The sequence below is a fragment of the Suncus etruscus genome, chromosome 4 (assembly GCF_024139225.1).
Source record: "Suncus etruscus isolate mSunEtr1 chromosome 4, mSunEtr1.pri.cur, whole genome shotgun sequence".
In the NCBI taxonomy this organism is placed as follows: Eukaryota; Metazoa; Chordata; class Mammalia; order Eulipotyphla; family Soricidae; genus Suncus; species Suncus etruscus.
The window spans coordinates 46,183,905-46,206,707 of NC_064851.1; the positions used below are offsets into that span (position 1 = coordinate 46,183,905).

The following is a 22,803-nucleotide window of genomic DNA, read 5'->3' on the forward strand; positions in this document are numbered from 1 at the left end:
TGTGAAAATTATGTTTATATGCCACTTTGACCATGTAGCTTTCTGATTTTTATATCTTTTGTTCATAACCTCTTGATAGTCTCTCTGGCCTATTGAGTGTGGTGAGTTGGTTGAGTTGTGGATCATTAGTTAGTTTATTTTTTTCTGAGGTAATGTAATTAATGACTTAGAAGCCTTAGATTTATATGTTTTAGGTTAGTTGTTTTATTTTATCTATGTAATTTTTAGGTCACAACCAGCAGTGCTCAGGACTGAATTCTGGCCCTGTGCTCAGGCATCTTTTTTGTTTTGTTCTTTGTTTTTGGGTCACACCCAACCATGCTCAGGGGTTACTCCTGGCTCTGTGCTCAGAAGTCACTCCTGGTAGGTTCAGAGGACCATATGAGATGCCGGGATTTGAACCACTGTTCATCCTGATTGGCTGCTTACAAGGCAAATGCCCTACTGCTGTGCTGTCTCTCCAGCCCCAGGCAGCATTCTTGGCAAGGCTATATAGACCATATGGGTACTGGGGACCAAACCTAGTTTGACTGTGTACAAAGCAAGTGTCTTGCCCACTATCCTGTCACTCTGGCCACAAGCCAATTACTGTAAAAGGAAAAAAAGTGACACAAAAATTTGTTTTTAAATAAAACTTTTCTTGAAAGTATAAATAACAGTTCTTACTAAAAATAAAAAGTTGAGGTGGTGTGAGCATAGATCCAGTAACTTGTAGGGGTTCTTTAAAAAAAAAAGGCTTGAAAAACTGGTGTCCACTGAGAATGTGCTAAATAAACAGATTCATATATTTTAATACACCTCCAGATTTAAATTGGATTACAGATTTATTGGTCTTGTATAAAGGAACTATTAGGGTAGAATTTTGGGAGGATTGCCAGATGAAGTCAAAGTTTTGGGTTTTTTTTTTTTTTTTTTTTTGTTTCTGGGCCACACTTGGCTCAGGGTAGGTAAGGTTAGGAGACCATATCAGATGCTGGGGATGAAACCTGGATCACTTGCATGCAAGGCAAGTGACCTATCCTCTATACTATTGATCAAGCCCCAAGATTTTGTTGTTGTTGTTGTTATTGATTTTTGGTTCTTTTGGGGGGCCACACTAAGGAGCCTTGAAGCTTACCTACTGGCCCTGTTCTTGGGACATGTGTGAGGCATGTGGGAACCATATGGAGAGTGGGGGTATGGATGAGGATAGAAACCAGGTTAGTCTTGCCTGCCTGCTATACTATCTCTAGTCCTTGAAGGGGATTACTTCAGCATGAACAGAAACCTAGTTTTCTTTTTAAAAAAAAAATCTTTCTAATTATTAGCAACTACAAGAAATGGATGAGCGAAGGACTATTAAACTCAGTGAGTGTTATCGAGGATTTGCAGACTCAGAACGCAAAGTTATTCCTATCATTTCAAAATGTTTAGAAGGAATGATTCTTGCAGCAAAATCAGTTGATGAAAGACGGGTAAGTGTGATATAATTATATTTGAATAAGTGCACTTTGGTTTAGATTTGTATTTTAAGTTAATGAAATTAATTGGGAAAGGGTGAAATGATTGTTGAGTACTTGATTCCAAATTATATTCAGTAAAATTACGTTTGGTAATAAGATTGGACTTTGATGGGCTCAAAGGACCATTTTCTAATTATTTGAAAAAGTTTAATCCCTTCCTTTTCTTTTACTTTTTCAGTTTTTTGTTTATTTCTGGACCACACCCGGTGATGCTCGGGTTATTCCTGGCTATGCACTCAGAAATTGCTCCTGGCTTGGGGACATATGGGACACCGGGGGATCCAACCCCAGTCTGTCCTGGCCCAGCCGCATGCAAGGCAAATGCCCTACCGCTGTGCCACCGCTGTGGCCTCAAGAGGTGCTTTTAACACAAGAAACTTGAGCTGGATTTTGAAACTTGAGCAGTGTATGAAATGACGACTTAGAGAAAGAGGAAGCAGAGTATTATGGAATAGGAAGAACAGCGTAGACTTTCTCTTTTTGAGGAAGAGAATCTAATCACGTTATATCACTTAGGGTCTCTAGCAGAATCTTGTACCCACTAATTTGTCAGTAAATACTGGTTAAAATGACCAAAATGGATGGTTGGCAGAAACCGAGAAGGTAAATGAAGAGTAGGAGAACCAAATATATACCACATATGTTTAGTCTTTACAGCAAGTTGAGACTATATCTGAGAGGTTCCATTCTGAATTTGGAGATAAATTTAAACTGAAAAAAGGATTTGGGATTCTTGAATTCAGAATGCAAAGACTATATATTTCTGTATAGATGAATTTAATCTAAGGTTATAAACATAGGTACTCCTCTCCCACTCTTTAGTAGATGATTTCGGAGGAGTCATTGTGACAAAAGTTAAGATGTTCCTTAAAAAATTTTTTGACTTGGGGCCCGAGAGATAACATGAAGGTAGGGCATTTGCCTTGCATGCAGAAGGACGGTGGTTCAAATCCCAGCATCCTATATGGTCCCCCGTGCTTGCCAGGAGCAATTTCTAAGGACAGAGCCAGGAGTAACCGAGTAACTGAGCGCCGCTGGGTGTGGCCCAAAAACCAAAAAAGAAACAAACAAAAGAACAAGGGCAGGTGTGGTAGCACACTGGTAAGGCATTTGCCTTGCACGCAGGCTGATCCAGGACAGACCCGGTTCAATCCCTGGTATCCTATTTGGTCCTCCGAGCCAGCCAGGAGTGATTTCTAAAAAAGAAAAAAAAAAAAGGAGAGTGATTTCTGAGTGCAGAGCCAGATGTGGCCCCGAAATAAACAAACAAATAAAAAAACCAAAATCAAACAAAGTAGGGATTATTATAATTTCACAGGAAGAAATTATTCACTTCAAACCTTTAATGATTATGGTAGGACTATTTCTTTTGAAAGTTTATGTGTTTTTTTTTTTTGTTTGTTTGTTTTTTTTTGGAACACTCCTGGTGACGCTCAGTGGTTACTCCTGGCTATGCGCTCACAAACTGGCTTGGGGGACCATATGGGATGCTGGAGGATCGAACCAAAGTCCGTCCTAGGTTAGCGTGTGCAAGGCAAACACCCTACCCCTGTGCCACCTACCGCTCCAGCCCCGAAAGTTTATGTGGTATTAAGAGCAAATGAAATGCTTTAAAAAGTGTGTCTCTTACATACAGGACTCACAGATGGTAGTAGACTCCTTCAAGTCTGGATTTGAACCTCCAGGAGACTTTCCATTTGAAGATTACAGTCAGCACATTTATAGAACTATTTCTGATGGAACTATCAGTGCATCTAAACAGGAAAGTGGGAAGATGGACACCAAAACTACAGTAGGAAAAGCCAAGGGCAAGTTGTGGCTCTTTGGAAAGAAGCCTAAGGTAAAAGTAACAAGAATTGTATATGTTGTTATATAGTTTTAGCTTTCATTTAATAGAGTATGATTTATTATTAATAGAAAGTAGTTTGAATGATCGATATTTCATTTAGAAGCAGAATTTTATATCTTAATAGTGAAAATAATTTCTGGATTTTACTTTTGTATACCAGTTGATAAATAACACATTTAAGTAAATATGTAAGTTGCACTTTTGAAATTATATTGGTTATAGTTTCAGAAAGTTTCTTAAGGAAATTGATCAACAATACAACTATAATTGCCATCAACATTTGAAATAGATGGCTAACAAAATGAGAAGTGTCTTTATAGGCCTGGTCTGGTTATACTAATAATTTTTTTTTATCACTGTGTAAATACTGAGTGGGAAATTTTAAGTATTAGTGGTTATTTGCAGTTAAAAAAGTTTCCAGTAAGAGAATCTCAACTCTTATTGGAACTTACCTTCCAATGTGCTATTTATTTGAGATAAAACATTTCAGTAAATGAAAAACAGTTGAATAAATGAGTATTTAATCTTCATCAATTTAGTGATTTTTTTTAACAGTAACATCAAAAGAATAGGATAGCTTTTTTATTACAAATGCACAATTATGTACATTTTTCTGATCTTGACATGTGAATATCTAATATTTAACTTATGATACCTATGGAAAAGCACAGCTGTCATAACTCAAGTATTATTCATCTTATAATAATATTGTCCAGTCCAGTAGTTTGAGAGGTGATACTTATTCTTTAAGTTAGCTTATTAGCTAGGAGAGTTCAGAAAAACAAATACTGAAATTAAAAATAAAAAAGGACAGGGGATACAATAAGGATGAAATAGAAACAGTTTGAGAGGGAAGCCACAAAAATGTTTGGAAATAATTTTGCCTATTTTTAATGATAATTAATATTTTATGCTAATAGACATTGCCTATTTATATGTCTTTATAGTTGCTACCGTTACCTCTGATAGATGTTAAGTGTAAAATAAGTGGTACTACTATTTTAAAAATCAAGAATTTTCCAGTCAGGTCATAATTGCTATCTCTAACATAATGTGTACTCTATATTTTTTACCAGTCAGTTTGTAGAGAAATGATCAAGTGAAATGATACATTTTTAAAGGTAAACTTGTTTTTTTAATGACAATTTTGGCAAAATTATGTTAAATTAATTTTATTTTTATTACAAACTTTGAGTGATATTTTATAGAGTATATTGCCAAAAATAGAAAATTTCATATAGAGAAAAACAATGCACAGTTGGCTTATTGATTCCTTTCTTTATTTCCATATTAGCCACAGTCCCCACCCTTAACCCCTACTAGTTTATTCACATCCAGTACTCCTAATGGGTCCCAGTTTCTCACATTCTCCATTGAGCCCGTGCATTATTGTATGAATGAAATAAAAACAGGGAAGCCCAGAATTCCTTCTTTCAGAAGCCTCAAAAGAGGGGTAAGTTTAATCATGGGTTAAAATGCATGATGGCCTATTGTGTGTGTAGTGTGGCTTTAAATACTCTCCACCCTCATTATAAGGCTCTCTCTGATAAACATGTAGTACTAAAAACCACAAAGTATAGCTGCCCTCAAGTTAAAAAAAAAAAAAAAAGAAAAAAAAAAAGCCTCTTTATAACATTTGAAATACGTAACCGTAAAAGAATGGTATTATAAAGAGGGTGCTGGGTACACTCATATTAGCTATTTTGCTTTTGGTTTATGTGAAATCATGTCCACCATTGTCTTGTAATGTATTTACATTTTTAAGACTTTCAGTAATTTGTCACTAGCGCTACTCAAGTAATAATTTTTCACTAATGACAAACCAGTTTATAAAATATTTCATTGAAATCATTCAGTTTTAATTTTCCTACTTTAAAAGCACAAAATACAATTCCTAATAATTAAAAAATGAAATATAGGATAGAAAGCAAAAGAAAAGTTTTAAGAAGCTTATTTATGTATTTTTTTACTTGTAATTCCATTAAACTATACAAAATAAATCTTGGGTTTTCTTAAAGTTGAGTTTCACCATCTACTCAGAATCTCTATAGTTGTTATATTGTTTTGCTTAACGATATGTTTTTTGGCTTTTCTAAAATGTTATTTATTTTTCTTTGCTGGTTGAGGTCGTTGTTGGGTCACACCCAACAGTAGCTCAGGGACTACTCCTGGTTCAGTGGTCAGAGGTGGCAGAAAGCCTATTGAATTAGCTCTTTGACTTCTCTTTCTTTTTCATGTGAAAATTTTATTTTGGGGGCGGGGGGGCTACATCTTTTGGTATTTGGGGGCTACCTCTGATTCAGGGAACCCTACAGTGCCTGGGTTCAAATTCAAGCTTCCTGCATCCAAATTAATGCTCAGCCATTAATCTCTCTTTGTCTCTGACCTGCAGTAGATGTTTTGTTTTGGTTTTGGGTTTTTTTTTTTTTTTTTCCAGTGGGTAGGGCTTATAAGCAGTGCTCAGGATGTCTGGGGACCCTACCTGCAATTATTATAATTTAAATTATATTTTAGGTGCTGTAGTTCACAATATCGTTAATGTTTGGATTTCATGTATATCCCAATCCAACACCACACCTCTGTGTCCATTTCCCTCTTCCATTGTGTCAGTTCAACTTTCCAGTGGTACTTTTACCACGGAAGACCATTCTCAGTTTCTTTTGCCTTTGGGAATTTGTGAAACCCTTATTTTGTTTCTTCAAATCCTACATATGAGAGAAATCATAATCTATCCTTCTCCTGACTTACTAACTAGCATGGTACTCTCCAGAACCATCCACATAGCAGCAAATGGAATGGGTTCCTCTTATCACTATGAGAAATCCATCACATTCCAATATTCTTTTTTTTTTTTTTTTTTTGCATCACACCTGGCAGCCCTCATGGGTTACTCCTGGCTCTGTGCTCAGAAGTCACTCCTGGCAGGTTTGGACAACCATATGGGATGCTGGGATTCAAATCAGGGTTCATCCTGTGTTGGCCACGTGCAAGGCAAATACTTTATCGCTGTGCTATCACTCGTCCCTGTCATTCTAATATTCTTTTTTGTATGTTTGTTTTCTGGGTCACACCCGGCAGTGCTCAGGGGTTACTACTGGCTCTATGCTCAGAAATCGCTCTGGCAGGCTTGGGGGACCAAATGGGATGCCGGGATTGGAACCACTGTCCTTCTGCATGCAAGGCAAACTCATAACCTCCATGCTATCTCTCTGGCCCAATTCTAATTTTTTTGTTTTTGTTTTTGTTTTTTTTTTTGTTTTTTTTGGGCTACACCCGGCGATACTCCTGGCTGTCTGCTCAGAAATAGCTCCTGGCAGACACGGGGGACCATATGGGACACCGGGATTCGAACCAACCACCTTTGGTCCTGGATCGGCTGCTTGCAAGGCAAACACCACTGTGTATCTCTCCGGGCCCCAATTCTAATATTTTTGAGTAATATTCTGAATAGTATATGTACTGTAGTTTCTTCATCTGGTCATCAGTTTTTGGACATTTGATTTGTTTCTAGACTCTGGCTATGTTCAATAAATAGTGCAGCAATGAATGTAGGAGTGCAAATCTCTTTTCTCCCCTTTCCTTTCTGATTAAGTTTTTACTAAGGTTCTCTTTCTCTGTGAAACTCGCTAATGGTTTGTTCATTTTGTTTATTTTATCAAGAAACTAGCTTTTGGGTTTTTTGATATGCATTTTTGGGAGGATTTAATTTTGGTGCTAAGTTTCATTATTTCTTTCTACTTGCTTTGGGTTTCTTTTGCTGGTCTTTATCTGCTTAAGCTGTGTAATTAGATTATTTATCGGCACCCTTTCTTCCTCAGTAATGAACTTCTGTTGCTGTGAACCTTCCTCTTAGTATCACTTTTGCTGTGCTCTATTTATTCCAGTAGCTTCTATCTTCACTCACATTTGTTTTCAGTAATTTTTTTATTTCCTCTCTGCCTCTCTTTGACCCACTGGTCATTGGTTGTTCAGTAGTGAATTTTTTTTTAATTGTTTAATTGTTTAAGTGTTTTAATTTTTTCCCCATTTCCTCAATGGATTAACTTTCATATTTTAATTGCACCATAGCTTGAGAGAATAATTGATACAACTTCTATCCCCTTGATGTTATGGTATGTTTTGTGGCTTATCACTTACCTGAATTGAAGAATGTCCCATCTCTTTAGGAGAATGCATGTTCAACTATTTGGAGATGAAGGTCTGTCTGTGTGCCTTTCTGCCTGCCTGCCTGCCTGCCTGCCTGTCTGTCTGTCAATCTGTCTTTATCCATCCACCCAACCATACATCCATTGCCCATCTTTTCAATTCTTCCCTTAAAGCCAGTGTTTCCTTGTTGAGTTTTGATCTATTTAGAGGTGATAAAGTGGTGCTGAAGTCTCCAGCTACTCAGTATCTTCCTTCAAGTCTGTAAGCAGTTACTTAAAATATTTTGATGGTCCCTCTTAGATACATAATTTTTAGGAGTGTAAGTTCTTTCCTATCCTTTGATCATTAAGAAATGACCATCCCTGTTGCTTACAACATTTTAAAATTTGTAGTCTGTTTTCTGATATAAATATGAACATACCCTGGCATCTTTGTTATTGCTGTTTTTGTTTTTTGTTTTTGGGCCATACCTGACTGTGCTCAGGACTAACTCCTGGTTCTTTGTTCAGAGAGTACTCTTGTCAAGGACTCAGTGAATCATATGTGCGGCTGAGGCTCAAGCCCAGCATATTTGGGTACTATCTCTTGGCTATTGTACTATCTATTTGGCCTCATCCCAGCTTTAAAAGGGAATTGTTTGCTTGAATTGTGGTTTTTAGCCTTTGATGTTTGCTCTGCCTTTTCCACTCTGCTTTGTCTTGGAGACAGCAGAAAGTTGGTTTCAGTTTTCTGATTTATCATTCCAATCTGTGTGTCTTGATTGGTGAGTTCAGGCTATTGTCACCTGTAAGAAGTTGCTAAACAAAACTATGAAACTTTGTGCTATTCCTTCAAATCTGAATGATAGTTTATCTAGGTAGAGGGTATTTATATCATTTGAGTTTTTTAAAAAAGTATATCCTGGGGCCAGAGCGGTGGCGCAAGTGGTAGGGCATCTGCCTTGCATGAACTAACCTAGGATGGACCTAGCTGAGATTTGAACCACCATCCTTCTGCATGCAAAGCAAACGCCCTACTTCCATGCTATCTCTCCAGCCCATGATTAATAATTCTTTATCAGACTGCTTTCATGTTACTTGAGAACACTGATGATTCTTATCCCTTTCTATTTGAACTCATCCCATACTATCATGTGTATTATTTTGAGAGTTTCCCTATCTTTTGTTGTTTTCTAGAGGTTTCCCACTTCTCACCCTGTAGCTCACTGATTATTTATTTATTTTGATTTTTGGGCCACACCTGGTGCCGTTCAGGTGTTATTCTTGGCTCTGCACTCAGAAATCGCTCCTTGCAGGCTTGGGAGACCATATGGGATACTGGGGATTGAACCTGGGACGTCCCAGATCCTCTGCTGCAAGGCAAGCGCCCCGTTGCTGTACTATCACTCTGGTCCCAATGAGCTCACTGAGTTTTATCTTCAGCTGATGTTATTCTGCTGCTAAGGTCTTCCATTGAGGATTTTTTTTTTTTTTAAATTTCACCTCCCGGGCCCGGAGAGATAGAACAGCAGCGTTTGCCTTGCAAGCAGCCGATCCAGGACCAAAGGTGGTTGGTTCGAATCCCAGTGTCCCATATGGTCCCCCGTGCCTGCCAGGAGCTATTTGTGAGCAGACAGCCAGGAGTAACCCCTGAGCACCGCCGGGTGTGGCTCAAAAAAAAAAATTTCACCTCCCAAACTTTAGTTTTGTTACTTCTGATTGTCTTTTCATCTCTGACTTTATCCTTTTTATATGTTAAATTTTTGTTTCTTTGAGCTCATTAAATATCTTCAGCATGTCTTCTCTAAAGTTTGTATCTGAGAGGTTATGGAGCTAATTAGTTTTGGCTGAGTAACCAAATTTGGTAGACTTCTTCACTGCTTCCCATTACGTTTGTTACATAGTTTTTGGGAGTGAGTCTGATTTGCCACCTGTGTGCCCCTCCTCATATCACTTCATTACCCTTCACCAGGGAGCTCTTCGGGAACCAGTTGGTGGTGGTTTAGCATTTCATGCCAGGATTCCAGGAAGGTTTTCAATGCCATTGCCTTGCCACTTACTTAGTATTTTGTGGTTTCTTACTAAGATTAGGATGTGTGTGTGTGTGTGTGTGTGTGTGTGTGTGTGTGTGTACATACATGATTGAGCCAGGATTAAGTTACTATTAGTAGAATGGGTTGAGGAAGTCAAACCATTCTAGAGATGTTCTGTGCAGTAGTCCAACATTCCAAATGTGTTCTCTGTATGATATATAAAGGAGGGAAGTATTACTTTTGGAAACCCCAAAAGATGATCCTGTTATTCTGGGCTGGGATAAGATGGCAGTTCTTGTTGTGGTCTTTGGGCTGGCTCTCCAGTTACCTGCTGGGAAGATAAGTTGGTGATGAGCTGGACCAGTGTTTGGTGCCAGGCTAGGTTCTGTTATTTTAGTTCTTACCCGGATCACAGTTTAGTACAAGGACTGGAGGATGCTTGGGTTCTTTAGTGTTGGGAAGTAAATGGGCTACCCCATGGTGCTAGAGGTTCTCCAAGGCTAACTCTAGTGATTCTCATAGATTTCCCTCAGACAGTGCCTGGGGATCAGGCTGTGCTTGGAATCTAACATCTTTGGTTCAAATATAATCATATGGCCTAACCACTATACTATCTCTCAACCCATCATTCTTTTCTAAAGTAAAACAGTATATATGTGGTTACTAGTATCTTCAGAATCACAAGAAGTGTTATATTTAACAGATTTTGTTTTTAACAGTAGTAGCAGTAGATGTTTTCTAAGATATTAGAGTATGAATGTGTGACATTCAAGATTTAAGTTTCAGTGTATTTTAATGTATATTCAGACTTAACTATTTGACATGAAAGTAATTTTTACTCTGGCTACTTTTGTTAGAGCTTATTTGTTACTTTTTTTAAAGGTAGATTTATCTAGCTGTAGCCTATATTTTCTTTCTAAATTATTCCTGATCTTATGGATTTAGTGTCATTTTTGAAAACTGTTTTTTCTTTTGTGAGCAAGGAAGTTTTTTATTGGAACTTACTTAGAAAAATATGAGAAGAGAGAGAGGGAGATATATGCTTGATAAAGAGCAGACTTCTCCAGAGTGGAAGTAAACAAGCAAAGAAAACAGAGATAAGCGAGATTCAAGGAATAACACAAGCTTGAAGAGCAGATCAAAAGCTTATGATCTGAAGAATATTAAAAAAAGGAAAGGAAAAGGGGCTAGAGTGATAGTACAGCGGTAGGGCATTTACCTTCCACTCAACTGCCCAGGACAGATCTGAGTTCTAACCCCAGTGTCCTGAGCTAGGCTGATTTCTGAGCGCATAGCCAGGAGTAACCCCTGAGTGTCACTGGGTGTGGCCCCAAAACAAAACAAAACAAAAAAGAATATAAATTTCGTGATTTTTCTATCTTTAAACAAAATTTTAATTGTTTTACTTATTTATTTGCTCTCTTATTTTATTACATACAGTGAAAATTTGTACATGATAATTACCGAATGTAAGGAATTTTTTTATAAAGAACTCAGTTTTCGCATTGATAGTAATGAGCATAGCTACCTTTTAAAATCTCAGATTTTGGTGTCCCCAAATCCACTGAAGCATACTATAAATTTATTTTTTAATTAATAAAGAACTAGATTAGCTAGAAACAAAAAACTTGATATTTCAGTTAATGACATTTTTAAAAATATTTTAAGGAGTAGAGTTAAAGCTCATAAGTAGAGCACATGTCTTAGTGTGCATTAAGCTCTTACACAATCCTTCGCATTGCAAAATTTTTTCTCTATTAATATAGTAACTGGAATCATATTTTATATCATTCATAAATTTAGCTAGTGAAAATAATTATAAAGGATAAATCAAACTCAAATACTTTCCATACTTTATTTTTATCCTACATATACTTTTGCAAATCATATTAAAAACATTTTAAACCTTCTTATATACTTTCCATTAATTTTGTCATAGCAAAATACATTGTGGTTTTTATTCCCTGAAACTACTGATAGTCTGAAGAATGTTAAGCTTAATTTGGAAAGATAATGAACGACAAATTTCATCTTATCATCATAACCATTAATATATATGGCCGATTCATGAGATAAAGGGTAGATATTTTTGATATTTATTGAAATTCATATTTTCTATGTGAATTTCTACTTGAATACATTCCCCTCCCTTTCTAAAGCTATCTGATTTAGACAATTGGGAAAAATTAAAATATGAGGCAGATAACCAAATGCCATCAATGTAGTGATGAACTTTGTTTTTGTAAAACTTTACTGTGTACTCTGAGTTACAGGGTGAATGAATGTGTGTAAATGTATGTTTAATTAGGATACTAAATGCAGCACCAGATGCAGAACCCTGCTCATAGGTTGTGGAATATATATGCATAAGCAATATTGATGATATATAAGAATACTTTGTTTCAGCTCTATTTTTAGAAAGAACATATTTTAGTTTTATAAAAATTAAAGTTATATCGTTGCTTTTCATAATAAAAACAAACAAGAGGGGCTGGAGAGATAGCATGGAGGTATGGCGTTTGCCTTGCCTACAGAAGGACGGCAGTTCGAATCCCGGCATCCCATATGGTTCCCTGAGCCTGCCAGGAGCGATTTCTGAGCATAGAGCCAGGAGTGGTCCCTGAGTGCTGCCGGGTGTGACCCAAAAACCAAAACCAAAAAAAAAACAAACAAGAAAACCCCTGAAAAATACAAGTTGTATCTTCAAAGCAAAATTCAACCTATATATTTGTTTTTTTTCAACCTATATATTTGTATATATACTAAAATATACTTAAGTTCATGCATATATATACTTAAATCTGAGTACTCATTAACTTATTTTTATAATTCTATGTTTTTAATGCATTTATATACTTAAAATGAAATATGTTATACTTTAGAAATCTTTCCATCCTTTATGCTGTAAACTTATGAGTCTTTACTTCACCTCTCCATGATATTTTAAAATTCAAATCTAATTATGTTAATACACTCAGAAGGATATCACACTTTTTAAATAATAGGACTTCTTTTTAAATGAATAATATTGGTGTGGAGAGATAGCTTAATGTGCATACAGTAAGCCCAGGTTCATCCTTCAGTATGCACATGAAACTCATGGTTCCCTGCGCACCAGCATTTGTGAACATCTACCTGTTACCCTCCCTCTTCACTTACCTCCAAGCACTACTTGGTGTAGCCTTAAAATTTAAAAAGTAGGGGCCGGGGAGGTGGCGCTTAGAGGTAAGGTGTCTGCCTTGCAAGCACTAGCCAAGGAAAGATCGCGACCGAGGTTCGATCCCCCCCGGCGTCCCATATGATCCCCGCCCCAAGCCAGGGGCAATTTCTGAGCACTTAGCCAGGAGTAACCCCTAAGCATCAAACGGGTGAGGCCCAAAAAACCAAAAAAAAAAAAAAAAATTAAAAAGGATAATATTAGCTTCTTTATTTTAACTTTTTAAATGTAGTATTAAGAGAATGAAAAGCTATGTAGTTGAAAATCTACTTGTATAAAATTCTTCTTAAGTAATAAAATGCACAATTAATAACTAATAAGCTATTTACTTTTGAGTTTTAGTTGCTCTTAGAAAATATCTGCCCATTATCATGAGTGTCTTTTATTTTTTATTTTTTGTAATTTACTTATCAAAAATGTGTTAAGGTCATTTTCCTGGCATAATTGTTTGAATTGTGGAATATACATGATTTTTTAATATTGTAAACAAAATCATACAGGTTATTGCATCTTTTGTATTAATGGTTTCATGTAAATAATTTGCCATTTCTTTCTGTTTTTCATTGAACTAATCAGTGGTCGATGAAGATGGTAAGCCTTATGTGCTGATCTATATATACTGTGCCAACATTAAGTAATCTCAAAACATTGCTTATTTAATTCAAACAAGTAGTAAGGTACATCTTCACATTTTCACCTTGTATGTGTCTTTTCTTTTTATAATTTATTTCATAGTCCAACATGTATCAGTACTTCTTGATGTCATACAATATGAAAATAATGTGGTGACCTATCTTAAATTATTATTGGGTAGAGTATTTGTCATATTACAGAGAATAAAATTATAGTTAGGCATTTTCAGAACCAGATGGTACAATATGTTTATATGGGAGGGAGTTTTTAAATGATTTGAAAAAGAAAAGATAATGTTGATTTGTAGTTTAATATACGTGACATTAGATTTTATAACAATACAGAGACATTTCCGACCTAATTTGGCTAGTGCTTGCTCCTTTTGTATGTATGTATGTATGACTTAAATTGTGTGTATGTGTATGTGTTGATGGTAGTCCTTTCTATATTAAAAACAACTTATTGGAATTAATAATGAATTCTTATCCTGGAAATTATTGTATACTTGTATAATTTCTCATTTTTGGAAAATAGATCAAAAAATGAAAAACTGTCATTTGGCTTTTTGTAAATTTTCTTGTAGTACAATTTCTTAAATACTTCTAAGGTCTTCCTTACATTTATATGAATGGTTAATTTAGTTTTTATATTCTATAAAGCAGTTTATAGTTAAGTTTGGGATATTAGAAATGGAAGTACCTTATCTAATATTTATAGACTTAAGATGATTTAACTAGGTACAAGTAAAAATCAGAACAAGTTTTTCTCTGTTATAATGTTATTAAAGAAACTGCATTGAAATGTGTTTCTGTGCTTATTAACGGAAAATTTTAAGAAATATTTTAAAAATACAAATTAGAGAAAGTTTTATCTTTAGAGTACATCCACATCACATACACACAAACTCATAAACACGCATTTTAAAACCTATATCCCAAATTAGTCTAAACCTATCAATTTATACTGGTGATTGACTACTTAATTTAAAGGCTCCTGTAGGGTTGGAGAATTGGAGCATTGGCTGAGTCAGTCTTCAGCACCATAGGGTCCTCTGAGCAGTACTAGGCCTTTGAGCACTACTCATATGAATATGGATTCCTCAACAATTACATGAACAATACATCTTATATAGTATTTTTAATGTTTTTGTTTTTAGGGTAGGAAAATCTGACATTTATTTGTCAGATTTAGTTGCATGACATATTTTTTTATTATGATGACTGATCAGTTAAAAACAAAACAAAGCACTCAAGACAAGATACCCTACTTTTAAAAGGCAAACTTGTTAAATCCATAATGTTTATTTTACATCACTGAAAAAAATCTGGTAGATTCTTATTAAATAAATGGTACATTTGGTCATAGCTCATTCTAAAAGTATTATCTTAATCATTCTTGACAATGAAATAAAACCATTTAACATATAAAGTATATGTGTCCTGCTGAAGATAAGATGTGTTTGATTAGGAATTTCTCTTAAAAATCAAAAGAAAATAATGGAAGGTGTCATCAATTTTTGGAGTATGTAAAAATGTATCTAAATATGGAATAAATTAAATGGATCATTAGATACTAGTACTTGTTATTAGTACTTGTTATCAGTTGTTATTCAAGTAAGATAACTGAAGTAATAAGATTCACATGTGATTAACATTTAAGAGAAGAAAACAATTTAAATAAAAAGTTTGATTTTATGTATAAGCACTTTTGCTTAGGTTGGTATAGTTTTTTTGAATTTCAAAATTAAAAAAATACAAGCATCAAACATCCTTCTAACAGAATGATTATATATTTTATTGGATTACACCTTTCAGGAATAACTGAGCTATGTTTGTTTGTATTAGAGAATAATTGGAAATGATATACCCCTTACTTGAATATAATGTTTTCTTACATTTTACTCAGTGGATAGTTCCACCTTCTGCTTTTGCACAGCCAAGATCATTTTGGTCTTAAAGAGTGGTTTAATAAGTGTATGTACTCAAAGGCTAGATGCAATCTTAAATATATTAATTAGATTGTATTTATGAGGTAAGTTAATTATATAAACCTCATTTTTGATCTGAATATTTGTAAATTTATGACTGTCATGGTTTGACTTGGTAATGTGGTAAAATGTTATTTTCAAAAACAGTATGTATTGATGAGAAATGTTATGTGTTTCCATGTTGTTGTTGTTACCATGAGAAGATTCATATGTATTTATTCATACAATAATACCAATACCGAAAGTAATGCGATAGTATTTTTATAAAATAGTTTTTACGTATCAATATTTGATACATTCAGGTAATAACCTATTCTCATTTGTCGTTTTTTAATATGACTGGAATTTGAGTTCCTTCTTCAATGAATAAGTGCATATACAAATAGAATTTTAAAAAAGAATCAATATGAAATTAAAATGTATTCTTATAGATGGAATATATACAATATAAAATTCCTGAAAATATCTTTTTTATTGATTTAGATTCTCTTTACAGGGCCCAGCACTAGAAGATTTCAGTCATCTTCCACCAGAACAGAGACGTAAAAAATTACAACAGCGTATTGATGAACTTAACAGAGAACTGCAAAAAGAATCAGACCAAAAGTATTTACCATTAAGTTTTTTTACTTGTATTAATTTTTTTAGTCTGTTTTAAGTGATGTTTTGAATTTGATTTTTAAAAAAAGGTTTAACATCATATATCCTAATTGAAATACCATTTGAAATGAAAACATACTCCTAAATTTTGTGGTTTCATGTCACAAGTAAAAATGTAATGTAGGTTTTTGGGGGGCAGGAGCAGTAGATAGCACAGCAAGTAGGTCATTTGCATTGCATGTGGCCAACCCAGGTTCTATCCCAGGCACCTTGAGTTTGCCAGGAATAATTTCTGAGCATAGATCCAGCAATAATCCTTGAACACTACTGTGTTGGCCCGGCCACCCCCCACAAAAATGGGAATGTTAGTTTTTAGATTGGGTGCCCATTATTTATTATTTATATGATTTATTCCTTCTAGGAGTTTGTAAGTTTCTTTGATGATTCATTGTAAGTTAGTTTCAACAACATCAATGACCTCATATTTTGATACTTTTTTTTTGTTTGTTTGTTTCTGGGCCACACCCGGCAGTGCTCAGGGGTTACTCCTGGCTGTCTGCTCAGAAATAGCTCCTGGCAGGCACGGGTGACCACATGGGACACAGGAATTCGAACCAATTGATACATTTTCATTTTGCTTTGATGCATATATTGTGGGGTGGCACTCGGTGTGTAGTCCTTGTTCTTTGCTCAGGGAATCACTCCTGGTGGTGGTTGTGGGGCTCAGGACTGTATGCTGGGAATAGCATCAGGTTCAACAAAGTGTTGGGCAAGCACTTTACTTGCTGCACTACCTCTCAACATCTGCTTTAGTGTTAAATGGAATTCAGCATAAAGCTGATTACATAAACATAACTGAGCAAACAAACAAAAACTGGAGTGAAAACTTTGGTATGGGTGATTGAAGTTTTGATATTAAAATTGTGTTAGGGTGTTTAATCATAAATGTGTTAGTCAGTCAATTCTCACTATTTGTGGTACAGTAATAAAATTACTGAGTGCTCAGTATATAGAGAAATACAAGATAAGATTTTTGTCACATACCATCTACTGATTGGTATATACTTTTTTTCTGTGTATGTTTCAGTTTAAAGAGCCCTACCCTGATTTAATATAAATGATTCATGAATTTTGAATTCAGGGCCAATAGAACTGTAATAAAACTTGTTTTCTTCATAGAATGTCAGTACAATGCTCAGCTTCTATTTCAAGCAGGAAGATCACCAACAAAGAATACGAAGTGAAAAAAACCCGATACTGAGTAGACTACACACTTGTTCTGAGTATTAGAGGAAAAACAAGAAGTTAGAGCATCCCTTGTTTGTAGTGGAGAATTTTCATTTATATGTCAACCACTCAGATTTTCACCACTATGCAAGTGAATAACTATGAAACTGCCATGGTGGCTAGAGTGAGTTGGCATAGGGCATTTGCCTTGCACACTGCCAACCAGGGTTCAATCACTGGCATTCCATATGGTCCGATGAGCACTGCCAGTAGTGATTTCTGAGTACAGAACCAGGAGTAACTTACCCCTGAGTTCCACTGGGTATGACCCAAAACAAGACAAAACTACTTATAGAGCTAATAGTACAGAGGATTTGCACCCCCAGCATCCCATATGGTCCCTGAGACTGTCAGGAGCAATTTCTGAGTGCAGAGCCAGGAGTAACCTTTGAGTGTCGCTGGGTGTTGCCTCCCCAAAAAGTGCCATGTGGGGCCAGAGCAGTGGCACAGGCAGTAGGGTGTTTGCCTTGCATGTGCTAACCTAGAACAGACAGGAGTTTGATCCCCCGGTGTCCCATATGGTCCCCAAGCCAGAAACGATATCTGAGCACATAGCCAGGAGTAACGCCTGAGCGTCACTGGGTGTGGCCCAAAAACAAAACAAATAAAAAAAAAAGTGCCATGTATGTTCATTCATTGGGCTCACAAATTTGGCCAAGTCAGTTATTCATAAATATGAAATGAAATATAATGAGCAACTGTATTAGTATAACTTTTAATTGTAGAGATATTTCTTTATACAATAACTTGTAAAATTTTACCTAAAAACCTCAACATTTAATATAATACTTAGGGTGTTTCTAAATGGGATAGAATGTATTAGGACTATAAATGATACGACAGTGAATACAACAAAATACTTGCTCCTAAGATGTTCTAAAGTTGAATTATGTTAAATGTTGAATTATAATAGATGCTTATAGAGATTAAAGTTCTAGGGCACCTACAGGGAAAAACAATAAATTCTTACTGGGATAATTAAAGAAAAAATTTGCAGGGGAGGAATTTTGGTGGGAGAGAATGAAGGCTTTGGCACAGGATTCTTTTTTTGGTTTTTGGGCCACACCCGTTTGACGCTCAGGGGTTACTCCTGGCTATGTGCTCAGAAATCGCCCCTGGCTTGGGGGGACCATATGGGACGCCGGGGGATCGAACCACGGTCCTTCCTTGGCTAGCGCTTGCAAGGCAGACACCTTACCTCTAGCGCCACCTACCCGACCCCCGGCACAGGATTCTTAACATTGGTCGAAGGATCATGAGTAACCCTTTAATTAGGTATATTAGGTGGAGTATGTCATTGAATTTCTCAAATTAGCACTGGAATTTTTGTTCCTATTATATAGGTGAAGAATCTGAATCAGGGGCAATACTTGTCTAAGATTATAGAGTGCTAGTTGTCAGAGTTGATACCTAAACACTAGTTTTCTTCAGAGCATTGGAATTAGGCCTTGGCACAAGAGTGGAATTTATTGGTTAGATGAGACATTTGACCATAACTTTAGAAGATTGGAATTAGACCTTTGCCCAAGAATGGAATTTATTGGTTAGACAAGAAATTTGACCATAAAGGAAAACTAGGCTCATTCAAAGAACATAGGAATGCAAATACTCTTCTAGCCTGAAACTCACTCTAAAGTAGAGAAATTAGAAATCTGTGTAGTGTAATACAAGACTAATAAATTACGAGAGGTTTCTTTCTTTCTTTCTTTCTTTCTTTTTTTTTTTTTTTTTTGGTTAAATTTTTGGACCACACCCGGCAGCACTCCAGTTACTCTGGGCTCTGGCACTCCGAAATCACTCCTGATGGGCTCAGGGGAACATATGGAATGCAGGAGATTGAACCCCGAGTGGGCCACGTTCAAGGCTGTTCCTTGCTGTGCTTTTGCTCTAGCCCTGAAATAAAGAAAATTTTTCTTCGGGTTTTTTTTTTGGGGGGGGGGGTCACACCCGGTGGCACTCAGGGGTTACTCCTGACTCTGCACTCAGAAATCGCTCCTGGTGGGGCTGGAGAGGTAGCATAGCAGTAGGGCGTTTGCCTTGCATGTAGCCTACCAGGGGCGAATTCTGAGCACAGAGCCAGGAGTGACCCCTGAGCGCTGCTGTATATGATCCAAAAATGAAGGGGGGGGGATGGGGAGGGGGGAGAGGGAGGGAAATGCAAGGCAAAGGCCCTACCACTATGCGATTTCTCTGGCCCTTTAATTGTTATTTATAGTTTTGTAATGAGTTTCAAAAATTATTGAGAAGAGGCTTCTATGTGTCAAAGATAAAGAAAGTTGAGGAATAGATATATAATAAAAAAAAAAACCACGAAGGTCTGCAAAACAATCAAGGGGTTAAGGCCTTACATGTGGCTGACTCCAGTTTGATTTCTGGCACTGTGTTTGGTTTGCCATGACCACTGTTGGGCATAGCCCCCAAATAAAAACTGAAAGTGGCTTTAGAGACAAAACAGTTCAATGACTTTATGTCATCCCAAGAGATAAAAGAGATAAGAGTTGCTCAGGGCCTAAATTAAGACATGCTTTTGAGGGTGGGCAGAGAGAGTTTAGTGGGTGTGGCCCCAAAACAAAAAGAGAAACATACCTAGGGAATAGAAAGACTAGATATAAAAATCTTAAAAAAAAAAAAAAAAAGAAATCTTTTCAAAGAAAATTAAAGGCATATTTAAAATAGCAACAAGCTTACATAGTTCAGTAAGAAAAAGTAAATTAATTTTGTATGAAGATACTGGTTTTGTATACATTGATTTTTATATATGTCTAGTTAAATCTAAAATTTAAGAAAGGATTATATATGAAGCAGTTATATTTGAATAAATTTTTTTTTTTTTTTTTTTTTTTTTTTTTTTTGGTTTTTGGGTCAAACCCCGGCAGTGCTCAGGGTTTACTCCTGGCTCTATGCTCAGAAATCTCTCCTGGCAGGCCCAGGGGACCATATGGGATGCCGGGATTCGAACCACCAGCCTTCTGCATGCAAGGCAAAAGCCTTACCTCCATGCTCTCTCTCCAGCCCCATATTTAAATAAAATTAGAAAATCAAACTGGAGTAGATCATAATAAAAAGGTACACAATAAAGATGAGAATAAATCATTGTTACTTTCTATAGAACATATCTAAGAGATGAAGAGTGGAATGGTGAGAAGGGACACAAAATTGTAACCCAAGGACGTTAAGAAGGGAAAGAGTGGGGCCGGAGAGATATCATGGAGGTAAGGCGTTTGCCTTGTATGCAGAAGGATGGTGGTTCGAATCCCGGCATCCCATATGGTCCCCTAAGCCTGCCAGGAGCGATTTCTGAGCATAGAGCCAGGAGTAACCCCTGAGCGCTGCCGGGTGTGACCCAAAAACCAAAAAAAAAAAAGGAAAGAGTATTAGGAAATGCTAATTAGTAGTGTTAGAAGCTAGAAAGCATGGGTAGTTGACTGAAGCATAAACCGTGGTGATATGATTGGAGAATTGCAGAAGGAGATGAATGAATTTAAAGGTAGAGGAACAGGTTAAAGATGGTGTTCCTATTTCTAGTAAAGATGAGTAGGAGGAAGAGATGCTGTGAACTCAGATAAAGAACACTGGTAGGATAATTATGTGATAGGAATATAATGAGTTTGATTTGGTAAATGCTGAGTAAGAATATTGAGGAATATTTTTTTCAGCCTCTTAAATCAATAATATTGTAGGGATACATAAAATATCATTGAGCAAACAAAAATGACTGATCTGTTTTAATATTATAGATGGTTTTTTTGTTTTGTTTTTGTTTTTTTGGGTCACACCCGGCAGTGCTCTGGAGTTACTCTTGGCTCTGCACTCAGAAATCATCCCTGGCAAGCTCGGGGACCATATGGCTTACTGGGAATCAAATCAAGGTCTGTCCTGGTTGGCCACCTGCAAGGCAAATGCCCTACCCCTGCTATCACTCCGGCTTCATTACAAATGTGTTTTAAAAAGTTGTTTTCGGGGGCAAGAGAGATAGCACAGCGGTAGGGCATTTGCCCTACATGCAGAAGGATGGTGGTTCAAATACCGGCATCCCATATGGTCCCCTGAGCCTGCCAGGAGAGATTTCTGAGCATAGAGCCAGGAGTAACCCTTGAGTGTGTCTGTGTGTGACCCATAAACCAAAAAAATTTTTTTTCCAAAACTGTACTATGAACAACCTTGTAACCAGCGTTTAAATAAAAAAAAAAAACTTTAATAGGAAAAAAATGTTTTTCCATAAATTACTAACTATAAATTATCAGCTTTATATGCAGCCTATCTTTAATCAGATTATGTTTGAGTTAATTTTAAGATATATAATTTATTTGAGATTAGCTGCTTAGGAGTGCCAAAAGCAAATAAAAATACTTTTCATCTGGTAATATAGGAAATGAATATTTAGTTCTTTGACTTTCTTATTTATAGAGAAGCCCTCAACAAAATGAGAGATGTTTATGAAAAAAACCCACAAATGGGGGATCCAGGGAGTTTGCAGCCTAAATTAGCAGAGACCATGAATAATATTGACCGCCTTCGAATGGAAATCCACAAAAATGAGGTATGGTAGATTTACTATCCAAAAATGGTTTAAGATAAATTCATTTTTATATGCCTCTAGGATGTATTGTTTAAATTTTTGATTTTTTAATCTAAAAGCATATGACAGATGATCCTTAGAATTATTTTCTCATTGGAGTTATTTTTCTTAATTTAAAACTTTATGCCTTCTGGACCCATGTTGTCACAGACCAATTGGTCTTGACACAAAGAAATCTTCTGGGGTCCTTTGAAAGGTGTGTACTGGAGTTGGCGAATGGATAACAGAGACCAAGGAGTCAAGTTGGGTTCAAGCTCTGTTCCGTTTATTCAAAGCACAAGGTGGAATACTTACACTCAATTCTTGACAGATCATAAGGCATAGGGGCAAACAGTTAAAGTCAGAATTCTGACGCAGGATAGTTTCACTTTTTTGGTGGAGGGGCACATCTGTTGACGCTCAGGGTTTACTCCTGGCTGTGCGCTGAGAAATTGCTCCTGGCTTAGGGGACCATTTGGATGCCGGGATAGAACCCAGATCCAACCTGGGTCAGCTGCATGCAAGGCAAACGCCCTACTGCTGTGCTATCGGTCGGGCCCCAGGATAGTTTCACTTTTGTGGCTACTCTTTTTTTTTTTTTTAATATTTTATTTAAACACCTTGATTAGAGACATGATTGTGTTTGGGTTTCAGTCATGTAAAGACCACCACCCATCTCCAGTGCAACATTCCCATCACCAGTGTCTCAAATCTCCCTCCTCCTCACCCCACCTCTGCCTGTACTCTAGACAGGCTTTCTATTTCCCTCATTACATTCTCATTGTTAGGATAGTTCACAGTGTAGTTATTTCTCTAACTAAACTCATCACTCTTTGTGGTGAGCTTCATGAGGTGAGCTGTAACTTCCAGCCTTGAGAATTGTTTTGGTTTTATGCATACTGAACTGGGGCCTAAATAACTCTTACTATGACTGCATATAGGCTAAGAGCAAAGTTAGATTTGAAGGTGAGTAATTAAATAAAAATACTTGAATCTACGCAAATGTTCCTCAT

At 36.4% G+C, this 22,803-nt stretch overlaps 1 protein-coding gene across 2 annotated transcripts in view; it reads left to right on the forward strand.

The window, feature by feature from the left end:
- The window catches only part of FNBP1L (formin binding protein 1 like), a 91,409-nt gene that overhangs the window by 58,593 nt on the left and 10,013 nt on the right, over nt 1-22,803 (forward strand). The window contains exons 8-13 of one of the 2 annotated variants that reach the window (XM_049772209.1): nt 1,308-1,454; nt 3,139-3,342; nt 4,646-4,804; nt 13,302-13,316; nt 15,842-15,951; nt 21,640-21,772. In XM_049772209.1, coding sequence (XP_049628166.1) covers nt 1,308-1,454; nt 3,139-3,342; nt 4,646-4,804; nt 13,302-13,316; nt 15,842-15,951; nt 21,640-21,772 — 768 coding nt within the window. The remainder of the gene's footprint in view (nt 1-1,307; nt 1,455-3,138; nt 3,343-4,645; nt 4,805-13,301; nt 13,317-15,841; nt 15,952-21,639; nt 21,773-22,803) is intronic. The other variant, XM_049772210.1, reaches the window with a different exon arrangement.